We start from the raw sequence: 21,051 nt of genomic DNA on the forward strand, positions 1-21,051 counted from the left end.
AGCAAGTCTGCAGAATAAATAGAATAAAAGTTTCAACTTTCAATGGAATCTGTATGCATCTTTATATGTAAAAATGTGCTATGGCTTAAGTTGGCCCACAGTTATTAAAGGCTGTAATGTGGTCTATAGTTGCTTACTTGGTCACACTGTTTGGTCAAGGTGAAGTGAAATCTTTAACCAAAAGAGAATGAGTGAAAAGACTATGGTTAACACAAGAACAGAATGTTTAAATGACATTTTGAAAAGTAATGAAATGCATTTATTTTTCTTCATAATGGTCACATAAAATAAATGGTTGCTTCTGATGTTAATTTACATTTTCAGAATTATAAAGAAACATGTAGTTTTTAATTTTCTTTTTTTTAATTTTTTTTTTATAGACTGTCAATTATTATCATTTGATCACACTGGATATCTGCTTGCACCTGCTGAGCACTGGTCGCAGTTAATGTCTGTCTAAATCACAGCCTGTGGTCATCATATCACACCTAAAACTAATTCCTGTTCTGCTTTCTTTTCCTCCTGCAATAATATTTAAAAAATGTGTTTAGTAATTGACCAGATATGTCATACTGCATACTGCTGACAGTATTCTTAAAGTCTTAAAAACACTTTACCAACAAATTGAAACTAAAAGCAGATGCTGACCACAGAATGTAGGATTGCTATTTCTTACTTGCTTGACAGATATGAAGCATAAAAATGATAAAGAAAAAACCAATTTTCTAGACCGGTAATTATTGGAAATCGTAAACACTTGGTAAGTAAGAAAATTGGGATAAAGTTAACTGTATCAACTGTACAGCACTAGGAAAAATTAAATCTGCAATAAAAAAAATCTGAAAAAGTAATGTTCATAAGGACATACCATCTGACAATGAATGAAAGAACAGACAGACAGATGGACACCTGTTTAGGATATGTCCTATATTTGACTAAAAAACTTACTTCTTCAATTTTCATTCTTTTTTGTGATTGTATCTCATCTTCATCATCTAACATTTCCTGTAGCTTTCTTTTATAACTGAAAAATATGAAAGCACCACTTCATTAATTTCAAAAGTATGAAGCAGTTTTCTGAATTTATATTCATCAAGGAACACTCATAGCCAAATTTTTGAAAACTAAGAATGTAGAAGAACTGGGAATGCTGAAGAGCTGTATGACCGAAAAGGACCTAAAAGGACCTAAAATAATAGGCAAATCTGTCTAAGGTCAACTTTGGCTGAGGGATTCGAAACCTTAGTTTCTTAATAATTTTTAAATTTATATAAATAGACAATTTAAGAAAGGTTTGTTATAATTCATGTCAGTATCAAAGTACTGAGGACTGAGCTGATGATACTTTCATAAAATACTAACAGTATTAAATATGATTGCATGTTTCTTATATAGTTATTTTTATCCCTATACACCATATTTTTACAATTCATATATCTTTAAGCTATAATTCAATTGTGCCCTAATGCAGAAAGAAAACAATGTCTGTTTGCAATCACTATCTAGAGAAAGGTGTCAATATCTAAACCATATATTGACTAAAAATAGTGAAAAGATATATGCTATAACAATCAGTAGCAGGAAATTATTGTTAGTGAGACAGATCAAAGGTCAAATACATTTTACCCCTGAGATAATAAATATAGAATAACCATACATTGTCTCGAAATATCAATGTTATTTGTACGAGGCTTAGAAACAGGTAGAAAGCGAGGCTGTGCCAAGCATTTCTACCTGTTTCGAGCCGAGTACAAATAACATTGATATTTCGAGACAATGTATGGTTATTCTTTATATACTGCAACTCTTATAAGTGTTCTAAATGAAGTATTTAGGGTAAAAACCATCATTTTTTAATTTGGAGCGGACGACATAAAATTTCCACGAACCTGTATGTTTTATTGACGTCATAAATAAAACTCTACGGGAACGCATTATCAACGTCATAAACAAGGTGATATACGATCATTGACTGTATATCACATATGAATATTAATTATTTGCTCACCTCAATTAGAGATGAGCAAATAATTCATACCAAATTTATTGAGTAAAGTAATCAGTTAATCCAAAAATTATTGTGAGCACTAATTATTTTGATTTTGTCATTTTTGACCAAAATGTGATTATAATATATGTTTGCAGTACTGAGAAAAATTCCAATTCATTAACCGGTATATAAAAAAAATCCAAAATGTGAGTTTAAATTATTGCGATTACAACCCTGTTGCATTTTTGGCAATAATAAAAACATCTGAATAATTTTTGAATTATCAGCACATTGTATTTAAGATAATAATGAAAGTTAACCAATCTGCAGCTAAACAGAATGTTGAATGCATACCAATTAAAGGCCCTGTTTTGTCCCATAAGGACTTCTGAGTTACATATAATATAACTCTTGACCTCATATTGCTCTTAACTTGAACAATAAGTCCAGTAGTAATTCCAGGTTCCATTGACTTCTGACTTATCAAGCTTTGGCGATATTTCTATCATCTAGAGCTACTAGAATCAACACTGTTACAAATCTTCAAATTTTCCATGCTTACATTTCGCTGTCTGGATTATTTTCCTGGTTTCTACACTGTTCTAGCTTCCTCTGTATTGGTCCAACCATATCTTTCTGAACAGGTTCTTGTGTACTGACCATATATCTTATACCTGTATTAATAAAACAAATAACTAAGTACTTTTGATCAGGTTCTTGTGTACTGACCTTAAAAAAGTAAAAACAAAAAGTGGCACAGCCAACAATTTGAAATGTAACTATCATTAACTAATCCCAGATAATTAGGTAGGGGGTTTATCCTCCATTAGATATAAACTTTATGTAATTTACTTATGGAGAGTTGTCTCAGGCATTTATACCACATCTTTTTAATATTATAATTGTGTTCCTGTTTGGTAGATATTTGTCTGCACGAGAACTTATGTATTGCTAGGTAAAACCAGTGAGTACTAAATTAATCATTCTTTACTGAGTTAACACACATATTTCTAACATGTAAAAGGGCCTTTCATTCTGATCAACAATGGGATAAATATGTTACGGATTATACTCACGTTTTATCTGGTAAACTGTTTTCTTGACATCTTCAGGTGCAGCTCCGGCCAACAACACATCAGACATGTAACTGTAAAAAACAGAAAGGACATGAAGACAAAAGTACAGTACCAGTTATACAGATTTCTCTAACCACATACTGTAGATTACATGAAGACAAAAGTACAGTACCAGTTATACAGATTTCTCTAACCACATACTGTAGATTACATGAAGACAAAAGTACAGTACCAGTTATACAGATTTCTCTAACCACATACTGTAGATTACATGAAGACAAAAGTACAGTACCAGTTATACAGATTTCTCTAAACACATACTGTAGATTACATGAAGACAAAAGTACAGTACCAGTTATACAGATTTCTCTAAACACATACTGTAGATTACATGAAGACAAAAGTACAGTACCAGTTATACAGATTTCTCTAACCACATACTGTAGATTACATGAAGACAAAAGTACAGTACCAGTTATACAGACTTCGCTAACCACATACTGTGGATTCATTTACTTTCTCAAACTAACTTTCGTGGAATGAGGAAAATATGCATATTCGAATCGTGGATATTTAATTTTGTAGTTTTAGCATAGTCTGCAAACATTCCTTTAGAAAATTTGTTATTTGCTGAACATCTAACTTTGTTTCCACTGTTCCACGAAAATTAGTATCCAATGAATATTAATGAATCCTTAGTATCAGGGTATTTCTCCTCTTGATTTGTTATTTTGTGACATCAGCACGTAACAAGCAAGTTAATTATTCAAATTACTCAAATATTTTCAAAGCAAAAAACATTGTGGTTTGATAGCTGCAGTAGGATAACTTTAAATGTTACTGGCTGGTCATTTTGAAATCAAACATTAAAATTTCTTGATCCCCCCATAATATTTCACTATTTCAATTTGATCCCCCCAGTAAAAACATTTAAAAAATTTATTTCAGGAAAAAAACATATTTGAGGGAAAATGTCTTGAAATAGGGCTCTTCCATAAGGCCTTTTCCATGAATATAAGTAGGTAGAGCAAGCCAGTGCTTTTAGTACTTTTTTCTGACTTTTTTTTCTAATTTGCTATAAAAGAAATCTTGATCCTAAGTAACTCAAAAAATAACTTTTTAAAACAGTAACAACACATTATTTATTAAGAGGAATCTATTATATGAACGCTGCTTATAAACTTAAGCTTTACGGTGAGGCCTTATTGAAACCTCAATTGAGTCGCTAAACTTTTATATGGATAGTTCATGCTTTCAGCTTGAACAATTTAATTACTCATTTATTGTCACATTTCATTCACAAATGTGTGATAGTAACCTTAAAATTTTGAATAATTAGTCTAAAAAGTACAAATTTTGAGGGAGTTAGAGGTATAAATGGACCCAAAGGGATCTTGTTATGAAAACAAAAGGATACATTATGGTGTTCTTCATCTCAGAATCATTATCAATGTGTATCAATATTCAAATGCAGAGTAAATAAATATTTAATCATTTTTAGGAGAATTTATTGCTGTACACTATGTTTTTTCATAATGTGGCTTGATTTGTATGTTCGGACAAAAATTTGCACAAATTGCTGTAGATTTCGTTTTGATTTATACTTAATTTCTCTCAAACTAATAAAGCTAATAAAAAATAAAGCTTGGCAGTAAGGCTTGTTAATTTAGTGATCAAAGTGAGTGAAATACATGTTTAACGACTGAATTATTTGGATAATGAAGCTGCAGCTTCCTACATCACCATGCAAAGTCTTGTGATGTCTTACTTTAATAATTGTATATAAATGGTGTTAAAAATATATTTTGATTTGACTGTTGTAAGATCTTGTAATGTTCTTCTAGACATTTTGTCTCTTAAAGTATGTAAAATACTTATTTTCATGTGTATAAAAACTTGATCCCCCCACTTTGAATTTATAAAAAAATTTTAACCCCCCCTTTTCCACATACAGAAAAAAACTTGATCCCATCTATATTTTGACCAGTCCCTCCCCCCCCCCCCTCCCAGATAAAAAATGATCAGTCCCTAAAAGGAGAACAATGGTTTTGACCTCTATACACCAAATAAATTCTTCAGTTTCTATTTTGTCACATTGGAATTCACCTCAATCTGTGTTAGTTTCAATAACAAATTAGATTTTAGGATTTTCAACAAACACTTATATCTAATTATCAACTATACTGTATCAATAATTCTTTGCAGAAACTTTCTCAGCACTACTTTAGATGATAGCAAATACCATTCAGATTCTTACCTATCCAAACTGACTTTGTCATTTTCTGCACTGCTTAAGATGGCTGCCAATGCAATCTGTGATGGAGCAAATACCAAGCTGACATTACTGGCTAAAGACTTGTCTAAGAAATCCTCAGCAAGTTTGCGTATCTTATCTATACGACTTTTTTCTATAGATTTATATCTAGTCTGAAAATAAATAAAATAGAATTTTGACACTGAATTATGTCTCGCCTTCATGTTATTTTTATATTTTTATGCAATTAATGAAATTTTAGAACTTGTTGAATGGCAATACTTGGACATGTTATATTAATGCAAACCTTAAAAAATCCAATGAACCTTGACAGAAGGTGTAGGTCCAAATAATCTATGTGGCAATGAAAAAGGAGTAGGTTCAGTAAGACCCCTTTTTGGCACCAAAATATAGCAGTTTTACAAAATTGTGAAAATGTAATCTTTTAGCTATTAATTGGAAAGTAGAATACTTCTGCTACATAAATATGCACTGTTTTTGACGATACGATGCATATATATGGAGTACTAGCATCATTAAGTTATGCTAAATTACTGAAATCTTTACAATTTTAGCATTTTAGTTTCCATCTTAAATGAAAGTGGCCGCATTCGTGTTCATTCATAATATTGAAATGTAAGTTGTATTTGATGGTTATACATAACATATATAAACGTTGAGAATGAACACGGATGCGGCCACTTTCATTTTTGACAAAAAACATCTGAAAAAGTGACATTTTTTGGCATATTTGATAGATTTTTCATATTTAAGCTTGAATCGGAGCGTTTAAAATGACTAAATCTGTTAAAATCTTTCACATAACTAATCGAATCAATTGAAATAGACACTTAAGTGTTTAAAAAGTGTCCGAAATCTTTCGTTAAATGAACATGAAATTTGAGGACAAAATAGGCCCTTACCGGACCTACTCCTTTCAATGCTTATATAACAGCATACCAAATACTATTGATTTATCATAAGTGGTTCCCTTAAACTGACCTAGACACACAGTTATATATACATAATTGACCTTGCAAGCACAAACAACCTACCTATCTAAATCTTTTTCCACTTCAACAAAAGAGAATTAACTTTAGATCAAATACATTCATAGTAAAGATTCTTTTTATAGCTATTAAAATCTATTAAACATCTCTTTTGTTGTTAACTTTTTCAATGAATGAAAGAAGGTTAATACTGCAAATTTTGAAATGATTGCAAGATTTTTTTTGTGACAGTGTTGTACCAAGTCAGGAATACAACAATTGTTGTCCTTTCGTTTTATGTGTTTTATCTTTTGATTTTGTCATTTGTTTAGAGACTTGTCGTTTAGAGTGTTCCTCGAAGTTTAGTATTTTTGTGATTTTACTTTGTAATCTTTATAATCTAGACTTGCATTTTGCAATATTTATATGAATGAAGTTGGATTTTTCTCAATATGGTAAAAAATAAATCGCATTTTGGTCTAAAATGACAAAATTGCAAAAATAAATGCATGCAATAATTTCTGAATTTACATCAATAATAATGATTACACAGTACTCTAACCTTGAGGTCTATAATAAGACCTTCCAGAGGTCTGTATGGGTTATGTACAGTTAAATGGTAATGTAATTTCTTCATTAACATAAGTTCAAAACTTAGAATTATATTTGTAAACTTGTCTCTATCTCCTTTTAAATTTCCTACAAACTGTGTAATAGAAACATTGAATTCCTCTACTTTACTGGCTAAATAAACACATGTCAACCTGAAAAAAATTAAAGAACCTTAGTGAGCACGCTCACATACCCCACTTCCCCACATTGTCATTGGAGAAATTAAATAAGTATAAGAAAAAAAAATTGAATAAGAAAAAATATTGAATAATAATTTCCTGTCAATATACATAGTATGTCCTTATTATCTACAAAATTTCATGAAATTCTGTTGTGTGTTTTCAGAGGAGTTGAGATGACAAACTGTTGCAGAAGTACATTGAAGCAAATAAGTTCAAAGGGGCATTACTCCTAGAAAAAAATTGAACCGTAATTTCCTGTTGATATGCACATCTACATAGTATGTCCTTATTATCTACAAAATTTCATGAAATTCTGTTGTGTGGTTTGACAGGAGTTGCGATGACAAACTGTTGCAGAAGTACATTAAAGTAAATAAGTTCAAAGGGGCGTAACTCCTAGAAAAAAAATTGAATCGCAATTTCCTGTCGATATGCACAACCAAATAGTATGTCCTTATTATCTGAAAAGGTTTCGTGAAATTCTGTTGTGTGGTTTGAGAGGAGTTGCGATGACAAACTGTTGCAGTAGTACATTAAAGTAAATAAGTTCAAAGGGGCGTAACTCCTAGAAAAAAAATTGAATCGCAATTTCCCGTCGATATGCACAACTACATAGTATGTCCTTATTATCTGAAATGGTTTAGTGAAATTCTGTTGTGTGGTTTGAGAGGAGTTGCGATGACAAACTGTTGCAGTAGTACATTAAAGTAAATAAGTTCAAAGGGGCGTAACTCCTAGAAAAAAAATTGAATCGCAATTTCCCATCGTTATGCACAACTACATAGTATGTCCTTATTATCTGAAAAGGTTTCGTGAAATTCTGTTGTGTGGTTTGAGAGGAGTTGAGATGACAAACTGTTGCAGTAATACATTAAAGTAAATAAGTTCAAAGGGGCGTAACTCCTAGAAAAAAATTTGAATCGCAATTTCCTGTCGATATGCACAACTACATAGTATGTCCTTATTATCTGAAAAGGTTTCGTGAAATTCTGTTTTGTGGTTTGAGAGGAGTTGCAATGACAAACTGTTGCAGTAGTACATTAAAGTAAATAAGTTCAAAGGGGCGTAACTCCTAGAAAAAAAATTGAATCACAATTTCCCGTCGATATGCACAACTACACAGTATGTCCTTATTATCTGAAAAGGTTTCGTGAAATTCTGTTGTGTGGTTTGAGAGGAGTTGCGATGACAAGAAACAGGACTGACGGATGGACGGACTGATGGACGGACGGGTCAAAAACATTATACCCTCCGCAACTTCGTTGCGTGGGGTATAATAAATGAACCATGTGATTAAAAGCATTAACTTTTTAAAAAGCTTTACTAGCTTGAAAAACAAATGCCCACTATCAAAACTTTAAATTAAAAGAGTTGTTAACCTTTATAGCCATTTCCGTAACTTTAAAAGACCATAGATTCTATGGCAGTACTCAATTAAAGCTTGCATAGATTCTTCAATCTATTTAAATTTCTCTGTGATTAATAGACACAACTCGTAAAACTTAAGTTTTGCAAATATAAAGACTAATATTGTCTATAAATCTAGAGCTAGCAATGGAGTTAAAAAAAATTACAATAATATTTCAGATCAATGACTGATAAGAGGGTTGCTACAGTACAATTTTCGCGAAAGCCATCGCAAACTCCATACACCGAGTTTTTTCCTGGTGTGACACCAGGAAACTCCGACATCACTCCCTAAATTCTCGGAGAAATTTGGGAGTATTCCCTCCGACTTCCGCGTAAATCCGTTACCTTTTGTTTATTGTATTAGCGACATCTCTCCCAGTCTGGAGTGATGCGGTGTCACACCAGGTAATTAATTGCCCTAATCCTTCTGATCTATGCCGGCACGCGACAGTCAAGGTATGCGAGATTTCTAATGTAATTAAACAATTGTATTTCCTGTCTATTGATTATCAGTTTATATCTGATTGCTTGAAACAAATGAAAGATTAAAATCAAAATCAAAACGTTGTTGTTAATTCTTTTAATTACTCTGTACATCTGAAACAATTTTTAAAAACAACTATATTTGATTTTGACTTCCGTTTTTTATCAGTAAATAAATATTTAATTTACTAAAAGAGATATAATTGTGTAACAATAAACGGAGACTAACGCTGAATAAATTAGGGTAGTTTAAAGAAAAGTGACACGTCTCAAAGTTTTTTATACAAGTAAAAAAGAAAATATTATTCACTATCTGTTATGCTAATAAACCTACGCCATTTCCATTTTACGATTACAAAATAAAAGTTTTAAAAAGCAAAAGGTTGTTTTTATTAAATGCTTTCAATTGCATTAAAGTTTTATAAAAAAAAATCTATACTTGATTATGACCTCTGGTTTTTTTTTATCGGTAATTTATATAACTTACGAAAAGAGACATACTTGCGTGAAAATAAACGGAAATTAACGCTGAAGGTATAAAATGTGAGAAAGAAAGAAAATTACGTGTCTTAAAACTTGTATATGCAAGAAAAAAAGAAAATACTTTTCACCATTCCTTATGCTTAATAAGTCTACGGCATTTTCTCTTCACGATTTGTTAGCATTACTAATACTTTAGGATAAATAATACATTTCGGCTACAACAGGAATACTTCTATAGCTGCATCAACTCGTCGTTGCATAATATTCATTTACGCAAAATGTGTTGTATTTAGAACAGTGATCTTTAAATATTTTTAAAGCAATTAATTGCCGTGGGAAGACGATACGCATCTCAGTGACCAACAGTGCGTAGTTGAACTTGAACTTGACTTTGCTCACAATATTGAATGCTAAAAATAGTGACATCAATTTTGTCCACGAGATTTTTATTTGGCGGGAAATAGTATCATGTAACAGTAAACTCAGGTGACCTTTCTGGATAACCGTGGGAAAATTCATTCAAGGTTTAAACTTGCTTTCTAATGATTGACATAAATTTGTGTGCGTTAAGATTGAGGCTCTAGAAGGTACTTTTACAATTGATTAACCGGATTCTAAATTGTATTCCTTTTCTGAATTAACCAACATCAGCCTTTTATTTTTACGTTCCTCAATCAACAGAGGACATAAAACCGGACATTATTAATACGTCCATAGTCAACACTATATATTAATGGTAGACGAAAACAGGATGCATGTCGTTCAGTTCCTGATGGGCGTTGGTAGAGATCCTCTGTAAAAATTTGCCGATCGTAAAAATCTGATCCACATTTTTTTTTGGACATATTTCTTTCTTGTAGAACAGGATATAATTTCATTTAAATATTCTATTTTATAATTGTTGAAATACTTCTTTTTATCTTTCGACGAGGACTTTTAACTAGCTGTAAAATACGGATTGCGCCAATCCAATTTTATTTTAAATAATTAAAGATCAATAACAGATCATAAGGGATAAAAAACGATTTTTTTTCTCCATATAATTAAATATTTAAAGGTTGTGATTATTGTGTTGTGTCTGGGCGGCGAATGTATCTCAGTATTTATGAATATAGGGCTGCCACATTGCATACAAAACTATTTGTCACTTTACAGTTTCTTTTTTAAATTCAAATATTTCAAGTCGGTAATCTACCGAGGTAGTAAAACATAATATTTTACATTTCAAAATAAATTGAAAGTAACAGAGTTCACTTCTTGATCCGATAAATTAACTCTTGGGTTTAATTTTGATTGGACATATTACCGTAAAAAACATCATTTTGTTTTAAGCCAGTTGATATTAATTTTATAATATTAAACTGTTAATGAACCGAATATTGCTCACTGAGTAGGTCATAAAAGGTTCTAATTGTGGTAAAATCGTCTTTGTTGAAAAAACAAAATTATGACCTGATCGAACTATAATGAAAATACAAAATAAGTGTTTTAATCGTATTTTTATACGTTTGTACGTTCTTTGTCATATGACAATGACATGGGCATATACATACTAGAATAATTATCTTATTTTAAATAAAAATGTCACACTTTTATCTGACAATGAAAGGACATTTAAATAACGTATTTTAAAGCACTCAGGTGCAATCAAGATCGATTAAATGTACAAAGGTAATAAATCTTGCTAATCCGATGATGTTGTCACGCGTCATTAATTTTCAGTTCATCCGATGGGCAATAAACCAATAAACAGCCACGCGGTGTTGGGAGAGAATCTTTGGAGGAAATTGGGAGTATAATCCGTGATTCGCGGTGTCACACCGCTACACTCGGAAATCGGTGATTAGAGTTCGCGATTACATACTCTCTGGGCGTACTGTATACCAGTATCAAAGATCTAGTTTTATCCCACCACATTTCCAGGTGCCTGACCCAAGTGAAGAACCTCATCAGTAGTTGTACATTATATCTTAATGATATTTTATTTTTATTCCATTATTTGGAGAATGAGGTGTTTTAATGGAGATCTATGGTTGTTACTGTTAATTTTATTCACAACTTTTATAGGGTGATGATTTAGAGCTGACATATTGTATGGATACCTTTCCATTATTGACGACTGTATGTCCTTTTTTTAAGATTTCTTTATTTTTGTCATTAAGTTGATGTCTCAATGATGTAACCCTGTATCTCCTGTAGTTCATATCTATAGTAGGAAAATTGTTTACAAGCTGTATATATTATATATACTGTAAACCATATTATTTTCGTGCATACAGTTTTTTTTTTATCTTAAGTGCTTTCTAGCCAACTTTGTGGCAATTCATTTTTTTTAATCTTCTCATTTTCTCGATATATTTATATAAGGTTTGTGACGATTTAAATTTGCATTATTCTTCTATTCAAGAAAATAAATTGCTCCTGAAAATCAGTAGGTTTACAGTATATAAAATAATCTCTGAATACCTACATGATATCTTTAGTATATAAAATAATCTCTGAATATATACCTACATGATATCTTTAGTATATAAAATAATCTCTGAATACCTACATGATATCTTTAGGATGATAGTCCATCACAGAATGCTTTACATAAAATAATCTCTGAATACCTACATGATATCTTTAGGATGATAGTCCATCACAGAATGCTTTACATAAAATAATCTCTGAATACCTACATGATATTTTTAGGATGATAGTCCATCATAGAATGCTTTACATAAAATAATCTCTGAATACCTATATGATATCTTTAGGATGATAGTCCATCACAGAATGCTTTACATAAAATAATCTCTGAATACCTACATGATATCTTTAGGATGATAGTCCATCACAGAATGCTTTACATAAAATCTCTTGAAATAACACATAGCTGTACCCTAAAATGTTGTAAATAGAACAGCATCATCTTAAAATGAAGACATTAAATTAAAATAACATACATCAAAAAGATATGATGCTGAAAAGAGCAACAAAATAGGTAGACATATCCTAAAACTTACACATGTTTTTCCTATTAGGTCTGAATTGAATGAAATAAAGGATAAATATAATACATACTTGAGTAGAATAATGTCTTATTTAACTTGCTTCAATTTTTCACCATTATAGAAAGTACATCCTCATTGCTCCAACTCTAGACCCCTGTCACTACTTATAACATTTACTTTAATTAAGGAATGACTGTAATATTTTTTCTGTCTATGAAGAAATAACATAAAAAATTTGGTGCACACTGAATAACGCGCGTAGCGGGTTATTTAACAGTGTGCACCACATTTTTTATGTTATTTCGAATAGACAGAAAAAATATTACAGTCATTTCTTATAATTTAATTCTTAATTCCATTTTAAACCGTAGAAAACCATGAAAAAACATTGATGACGTCACGGTCACATGACTAAATGATGTCTATGGTCTGATAACAAAATAACGTCAGCCAATCAGAAGACGCGTTACATCCAAAATTAAATTATTATGAAATGTTAATCAAAACAATAACTAATCACACTATAGTTTTGTTTAAGTACAAATAATGTTATCTTGTTTGAAAATAATAGTGGCAATTATTCTTCTAATCCTGGCAGCCATGATTTGGAATTGAAGTATTTGTTTTTGTTGTTGCTTGTACAATGTGTGCGTTTTTCAATGTTTTCATTTTACACGCCACTGCTCAGAAATTGTATTTATGTGATTGTATATTTTGCTTTTACCTTATGTATCTTATTTTTTGTTTATTCATGTTAAGCGCTTAGGGTAATTTTTCAAATTATATAATGCGCTATATAAATATTGTATAATAATAATAATAAATGTGTGTTTTTTTTAAAAGAATTCACCTACCATTACATATTTTGGCATTGGAGGTTGGAAAACATTACAAAATTCACGAAGTACATGCTCAAAATGTCGACCAAGGATCCTCTCTTCTGTAAATGTTAAGTATTTCTTCTCTTTTGTTTCATCCTGAAAGTTAATAAATTAAAAATCAAAAGAAGAGTTGTGTTAAATTTTTTATGAATCACATACTTTTTTTTAATTTAATTATGTTCATTGCTACAATCTTTGGCAAAAATTCTCAATCTTTTAATATATAGTACAACATTTATAAAGTTTAATATCTGTTTCGCAGATAACGATGGATACGTTCCAATTGGCATAACCATAATTCAATCCTCTTTTACTAGAATGTGACCTTCCAAATCAGACTTATCAATGGGTTTGTATTTACATAAGCAACACAATGGGTTCCACATGTGGAGTAGGATCTGCTTACCCTTTCTGAACATAGATCATCCCTAAATGTGATTGGGCTTTGAGTTACTCAGTCTTTAGTTTTCTATGTCAGAATGAGTATACTGTTGTTTGTCCTTGGTCTTTTCAATTTTTTAAGGTTTATTTTTAACTCATGACTTTGAGTGTCCCACTGGTATATTTCACCTTACTTTTTAAGCTTATATCTCTCCCTATATACAGGCGCGGATCCAGAGGGGGGGTTCCGGGGGTTGGAACCCCCCCTTTTTTTGGGACGATCAATGTATTTGAATGGGGACATGTAGTTGGAACCCCCCATTTGTCCTGGGTTAGGAACCCCCCTTTTTAAAATGGCTGCATCCGCCCCTGTATATATGACCAAGACAAGAGAAAAATCTTTTTCAGGCTATATCTACCTGTAGGATGCATTATCAATCTCCTACTTCTTAATATACCTACCTGTCAATTTTTGGCTATCCACTTCATGTACATTTTTACATTAACAAAAACATGTGTAGTCCTTTTTTCAAATGGCAAGATGAAAGTTTAAACAGAAACAGAACATTATGTCTTGCTGTAAGCCACAAAGTTCAGGATATTAAATTACGTTTAAACGTTAAGAAGCAAAATTTCATATGAAAACAAATTCTTTTGTAGCCTGTCACCTGTCTTGTTTTAATGTCATGAGCGTAATTTTAGATTAAGAGTTGTATAAGAGTTGTTAAAAAAATCCCAGGAGTGATTGGAAGGTTTTAAGTATAGCTCTTTGTAAGAACCAGGCAGAGTGCGATACATGAAGGTTTCAGATTTTATCTATAATTGGCCTAGTAGAAGCCTGGTTCTTATAAAGAGCTGTACAAAAAAGTATTACTAAAACATATGTAAGGGTGGTTCAAAATTCAAATCATTTTTAGATAGCAAATACTTTAATTTTCCTTTACTTTAAAATTTTTAGTATCAAAACAAATATATATACTTCTAAGACACCCTCAATACCTTCTGGAAGAGGTTTTACTTACATCAAGGTTAGCACCACCATGTTTGTTTACATATTTATGATTAGTATCTCTTTTATTTTGCGTTATCTGCGTTTCGCCAGTAAATGTCCAATGTTTTTTCTGTGTACTAGTAGAAAACATTTTATCTCAGTTGCTCAGTTGGATCTGAAAAAAAATATTTTCAATTAAAAAGTTAATACATTTATACTTGAATAACTTGATATGTCTTTCAAAATACATACTTATTGACATTTAAGTTTAATTCATGTACATGTAAAGCTCAGTGGTTGTCATTTGTTGATGTCGTGTGGTTCATAAGTGATCCTCGTTTCTTGTTTTTTAAAATAGATTACACCACTGGTTATCCTGTTTGAATGGTTTTGCACTAGTCATTTTTGGGGGCCCTTTAATGCTTTATAGCTTGCTGTTCAGTGTGAGCCAAGTCTCTGTGTTGATGGCTGTACTTTAACCTATAATGGTTTACTAATTCAAATTATGACTTCAATGGAGAGTTGTCCCATTGGCACTCATACCAAATCTTCTTTTACAATGTAATTATACCATTGTTGTTAAATTTTGAAATTTCTGAGATTAACCATATTTTTTTTTCTACTTTTTCCCATCAGATTGATTTGAAACTAAATTAGAAAATATAAAGTTTATTCATTTTTCGTATACTTGTATATTCAAGAATTGTCAAGATTATTCAATTCTTGGTATTAATTGCTTAAGAATGAAGATATAAGTTTAATAGCCTGCACAAAAACAGTAAATACATTCATTGATATTTCATCAATTATACATGACTAGTGCCACATGTGGAACAGGATCTGCTTACTCTTCCAGAGCACCTGAGATCCCCCCCCTAATTTTTGGTTGGGTTTGTGTTGCTAAGTCTTTACTTTTCTATGTTGTTTTTGGTGTACTATTGTTTGTCTGTTTATCTTTTTATTTTCGATTTATGAGTTGAGATGTCCCTAGGGTGACTTTCGGCCTTCTTTTACAGCAGTGATTTAAATCTCAGGTGATTAAATTGAGAGCTTAACCCTTTCCTCCATGGATACTTTTTTTTTAAATACTTGATTTGCATAGAATTTTTTCAATAAAAAAAAATTCAGCAGGTTTAAATAATTAATGCATTGCAAAAACAAATATTTCATCAATGAAATTCCAGTCATAGATTCTCATGAATATCTTTCTATTAGATACAACTTTTATTAAGTCTGATGCAGTTTTCTTTGTAGGTGAGACGTTTCAACTGAGGGACTATGAGGCATCAAAAGGCGTCATTATGGAGTAAAGGAGGTGGCGTTAACCGGCGTCATTATGGAGGAAAGTTTTCATTAATTACAAGCATTCTTTCATACAGTAGGTTTTTTTTTATATTTGGATACAAGACCATGTGGACCGTGGTCTAAAGTAGGATTTTCGAGAAAGGGCTGTTTCAATACACTTTATTTTTATTCCACAGTCAGAGCTCTGACATAAACAAGTCGATTTTTGTTTTTGACTTAAAGAAGTCAAAACATGTATTTATCATAAAAATGTGTTTTCAATTTTAGACTTATCTAAGTCAGAAAATGACAGACTTGTTAAGGTCTATTTATGTTGATGAAAAAACTTAATTTCACTTGGTGGCCAAAATTCACAACCTATGACAGCAAAAACCTGTCTGAGAGTTCACAAGGACTTGAGCTATCTATATGTAATTGTCTAATTGAACATCCTTACTAAACACAGATGTTTTTCCTCATTAAGTGTAGTTCCAGGTGGTTGCATTGTAAGGTTAATTAACATTATCTCCGATTTTTTAGTCTCTCATTCATATTTTTCTTTAGAAGACAAAGCATTGTCTTTCAATGTTGTCATTATTTGATTTAGATGCATGACCTCCTTATAAATATGCGTGGGTCTTGAAGTTAACCAATTTTGATCACTTATCGACTTGTAGGAGTCGATATATGCAACTTTTTGATTGTGGTCAATTATTTCTTGCTTAACAAGATTTGACTTATTAAAGTCATATTTTGTCTTGCATTAAGGGGAGACTAATCCTAAAACTTACAAATTTAGACCTCTATGAGTCAAAAGCAGATTCAGACTTATTTATGTCTGAGCTCTGACTGTTCCAGGTGGACCTGAGAATCTGTCCTGCTTGAACTATTGACATCATACAACAATCACTTTTCCATTGTGGTTTCAGATATTTTGTATTATGTCTTATATGACGTTAAAATTTTACGGGAACCTGTGTGATGTCCAGTAGATAGCGATAAGGTGTACAAATGTATGTGGAGGATGAAAAGGTTGTAGCACTTTTAGTGTGGGTTTGTGGTCTAAGAGGTTGATATACAGATGTCTACTGTGCTTAGGGTTCTGAGTTTGATTTTGACTCTGGGAGCTCAAACTATCAGTCAGGGGGGTGGGTAGCTGCCGTTAGGCACTTTAGGCACGTGCCTACACATAATTTTTTCACATTTATATTTTTTTATCAAAAAAAAATAATAAACAACATTATCTGTAGATGAAAGCTGGTGAAGTTGTCAAAACTCTTAAATTATCCAATGTCATGTGTACACTAGTCTCTCCTCCTTGAGTGAATGGAATATGAGATAGAATTTAATGTTTTTACGATTTTACATTATATAAAAACTATATTAAACATGTTAAAACTATAACTTTGCTCAGATCATTTCACTTCTATCAACAAAAACTTGAATGAACCTTAACTTAGACACATGAGTTTTTTAATTAGTTGTTGTCAGTTTTCAAATAGTTTACCACATTGTCTTCACCCGAAATGCCAATGTTGGTCATCTGTTTGGGTGTGCAGGATGTATAAATACGCAGTCACATCTGGTCAGAATGGGAACATTAAATCAGATGCCTAGTTGTAGAGAGAATGCAACTATTTAAGGAGTTCGTAGTTGGTCTACTGAAAGGCAAAACTTCTGCTCCTATCCAATAATCCCTCATTTTCCAATGCATGGTATTTTTAAATTTCCAGACCTTCGTCCTGGATGACACCTATTACAGGACCTAGCTCCAAGTTGTATTTATTGCAAAAAGAAAATTCAACGGTCCTGAAATTGCATAAATATTTGACACTGGATGTAAACAAATCAATCAATCAACTGGCTTCCAGTAATTTTGAGTACTCTCAAATCTGCGTGTAATGGCCACAATTATTCAAAATTCCTAAGCAGGTAGGGATTTTACAGAAGAGGATATATAAAGAAATTTGAATTTTGTTAGGCCTTAGGGTGAAGGTTTAAGATTCAAAAGATTGATGGTTGATGTCTAGCCAAAAGGATAGTTCTATTATATAGTACATTTGTAGTATCAGTGTTTACATGCCTATCTTTTTTAATGAAGGATCGTCAATATGTACTATTAATTAAGTTAACGTATATATCAATCAGAACGGAATAGATATGATAATACAAAACAGGGTGTACTGCTAAAATTAAAGGGATACGCTGATCTACGCTGGGCAATGCATATTGTAAATATTTTTCTTTATATTACGGATTGTACTGTGTTATTTAAAAATTTTCACCAGTCAGATGTTATGGTACATTATTCATAATTCTACGAAATTTTCATCATGTATTTTATAATTATCATGATTAAATAACCAGTAAATTTAATATTTTAGTACATAAAATTTTGCAGCTAAAACGCTGAAAACCATTTTCAGTCAGGGGGTTTCGCCCCCCCCTGAACCCCCTACCTGGACTGGGTTGCTCAAATCTATGGCTAAATTTAACCATTGGTTAGCTTATCCAACGGCTAATTATGTTATCCAGTGGCTTACTATCCGTTGGCTATTTTTCCATTGCTCCATGGTTAAATGGGAGTCTGGTTAGCATGGTTAGTAAGCCACTGGATAAGTTACTTAACCAATGGTTAAATGCTACTTATTACCCATAATTCATAAGTGGCCTCCAGACCCCCTGCCGATTTGTGACTACAGTTGAATGAATAGCTAGCTACGCCCCTGTCAGTACATCAGAAGGGTGATTTTTACCCTCCCACACACATCTCTGTCCCCAGACCAAAATTTAAACTGGAATGGGTACATCTGTTGTGACTTCCAGTAATGGCAGACAAATAGCACTTAGGTCAATGGAAAGTATCATCTTAGGATAATATTAGTCATATTTGTTCGGTGTGTTTTTTATGCATTTTGAGACATAATCTTCAATCTTTGTCGTGATGACAGGGTAATCTCTATTGTAGATAATCCTCTCTTGGACATAATCATGATAATTTCTTCTTCTTTTTCTTCTTCCATGCTAAGGACTGGATTCTTTAAAAGAATGTTATAAGTACACTAGACTTGTAGACGGAGAATGAGAGAAGACGACGGAAAAAAAGAGTTGAAAATCTAGATTTACGTTGCTTTCACATTGGGTGAATATTGGGTACTGTAGCATTATTCTTTTCATCTGTAAACTTACCTGTAAAGACTGTCCAGTTTTCTGCATACCTTTCACATAAACCTCGAAAAATTATTTATTTTGAAAAAAAGTATGCGTTTATTGTGGACAGGGGAAAGAAACTAACAGAACGCTTTGACCTGTGTCCAAATAGAAACCTCTAACTTCCTCCGTTAAGAGGAGCACATTATTTTGCCGTACCGCTATACTGTGTCGTCACAAGGCTTTGTAAATATACAAATGCTCGATCGTCGTAGAATATTCACTGATTGAAGTGGATTGTACTATATATGGCATTTATCTGTATCTTTTCATGAAAATATCCGTAACACACAACTTCCGAATTCGTGCAACTTCCCTTAAATTTCCTATATGGTACAATGCTTCGTCTGCTATTACGTCTCAGTTTAAACTGATTGATCGATGACGTAATTTTCGACCGTTCCTGGTAGAGATCGCGCGCGGCTTAGCGATATTATTCATGAACAACTCTTTCAGTATATGATTTGAATTTTAGGAAAACGTATAAATACTTAATGTATCAAGATATTTTTGCATTGGCTGAGCCCTCACTGATAACACTGAGAGGTTATAGCGATGTTATATATGTTGCCTCAGGTATTTCCTTGCGCTTTTTATTGATAACCGAAAATATTTGTTAAGTTAAACATATAGATAAATGATATGTTTTGTCGTTAGAAATGTATTTGTAGCTAATTTACGAAATGTTGCTTTGATCTCACTGACTGATGATTTCCTTTCTCAGCACAGTAGAGTGCTATAAAAATTATCGATAGAAACTTTCATCAAATTATAGTGAACATAACAACACGGAAAGATTTTTTTTTAGATTTAGTACTAGTCAATAATCCATCCAACATTAACAAGGTTAGTACACTACCACCAATAGGCCTTAGTGACCACGACATTGTTTATGTAGAATCTGACATTTGGTTGCGCAGGGTGAGAGAAAAACCTAGAAAAATATTGAAATACAACAAATCTAACTGGAGTAACATCAAATCAGATCTAGAAAAAACATACAAAGATCTACTAAACCTAGAGGACAAAACAAATGTAAATGACATGTGGAAGTTGACACATTTAAAACAAACCTTACAAAATCGGTGGAAAACAACATTCCTCATAAGTTCCTAACATACAAAAATAGACTACCTTGGATTCACAACAATTTAAGGAAAATGATAAATAGAAAAAAACAAGCTATATCATAAAATGAAACAAGACACCAGGTATGCTGAAAAGTACCGACGTCTGAGAAAACAAGTACAAAAAGAACAAAGAACTGCATACTGGGGTTATATTGAAAAAATGATATTAGACCTACCCATAAATGAACCAGACCAACAGTGCAACAATCAATCTAAACCTAAAAAGCTATTTTCCTTTATTAAATCACTGAGCACAGATAACAACGGTGTCGCACCACTAAAAAAAGGACAGTTAATAGATGATACAAAGCAAAAGGCAGACATCCTCAACACACAATTCCAATCAGTGTTTACAACTGAATCAAATAACACCATTCCAGACAAAGGTCCTAGCTCACACCTTTGTGCAACCTTTGCGGATTGGTATACGTCGGTGAAACGAAAGGAAGGCTAAACAAACGTATGTGCGGTCATAGATCAGACATTAACCTCAATGCTAACGACATTCTATACCAGCATTTCAATCAGCCCGATCATTCCATCGTTTCTATGACAGTTCGCATTATCGAAAAGATATACCATAGCTCTAACAATCCTAATATTTCAACGACTCTCCGTAGACAAAAAGAAGACTACTGGATTAGACAATTGGGAACTGCAACACCGTATGGCTGCAATGACAAAATTGATGGTATA

General features: G+C 32.1%; 1 protein-coding gene across 2 annotated transcripts; it reads right to left on the reverse strand.

Moving 5' to 3' along the window:
- Positions 1 to 231: 231 nt before the first annotated feature.
- On the reverse strand, positions 232 to 19,579 carry LOC139512242 (cyclin-H-like). 2 transcript variants are annotated; one of them, XM_071299727.1, is made up of 10 exons: positions 19,385 to 19,579; positions 14,763 to 14,906; positions 13,333 to 13,455; positions 12,294 to 12,367; positions 6,872 to 7,073; positions 5,324 to 5,493; positions 3,067 to 3,137; positions 2,553 to 2,664; positions 949 to 1,024; positions 232 to 522 (listed from the first exon to the last, which is right to left on the reverse strand). In XM_071299727.1, the coding sequence occupies exons 2-10, from the start codon at positions 14,880 to 14,882 to the stop codon at positions 478 to 480; spliced, it is 993 nt and encodes a 330-aa protein (XP_071155828.1). In that variant the 5' UTR covers positions 14,883 to 14,906; positions 19,385 to 19,579; the 3' UTR covers positions 232 to 477. The 2 variants fall into 2 exon arrangements, with proteins under 2 accessions (XP_071155828.1, XP_071155827.1); XM_071299726.1 differs by having other exon boundaries at positions 19,205 to 19,578.
- Between the last annotated feature and the right edge of the window lie 1,472 nt (positions 19,580 to 21,051).

This window comes from Mytilus edulis, chromosome 2, assembly GCF_963676685.1.
Source record: "Mytilus edulis chromosome 2, xbMytEdul2.2, whole genome shotgun sequence".
Classification (NCBI taxonomy): Eukaryota; Metazoa; Mollusca; class Bivalvia; order Mytilida; family Mytilidae; genus Mytilus; species Mytilus edulis.

Bases quoted from the DNA above. Each gene is read 5' to 3' on its own strand.
- LOC139512242 (XM_071299727.1), bottom strand. From the start codon at position 14,882: ATGTTTTCTACTAGTACACAGAAAAAACATTGGACATTTACTGGCGAA. The intron at 1,025-2,552 runs GTAAGCATGGAA...CATATTTTTCAG, and splicing joins AATAATCCAGACAGCGAAAT to TTATAAAAGAAAGCTACAGG. The intron at 523-948 runs GTAAGTTTTTTA...ATATTATTGCAG, and splicing joins AAAGAATGAAAATTGAAGAA to GAGGAAAAGAAAGCAGAACA.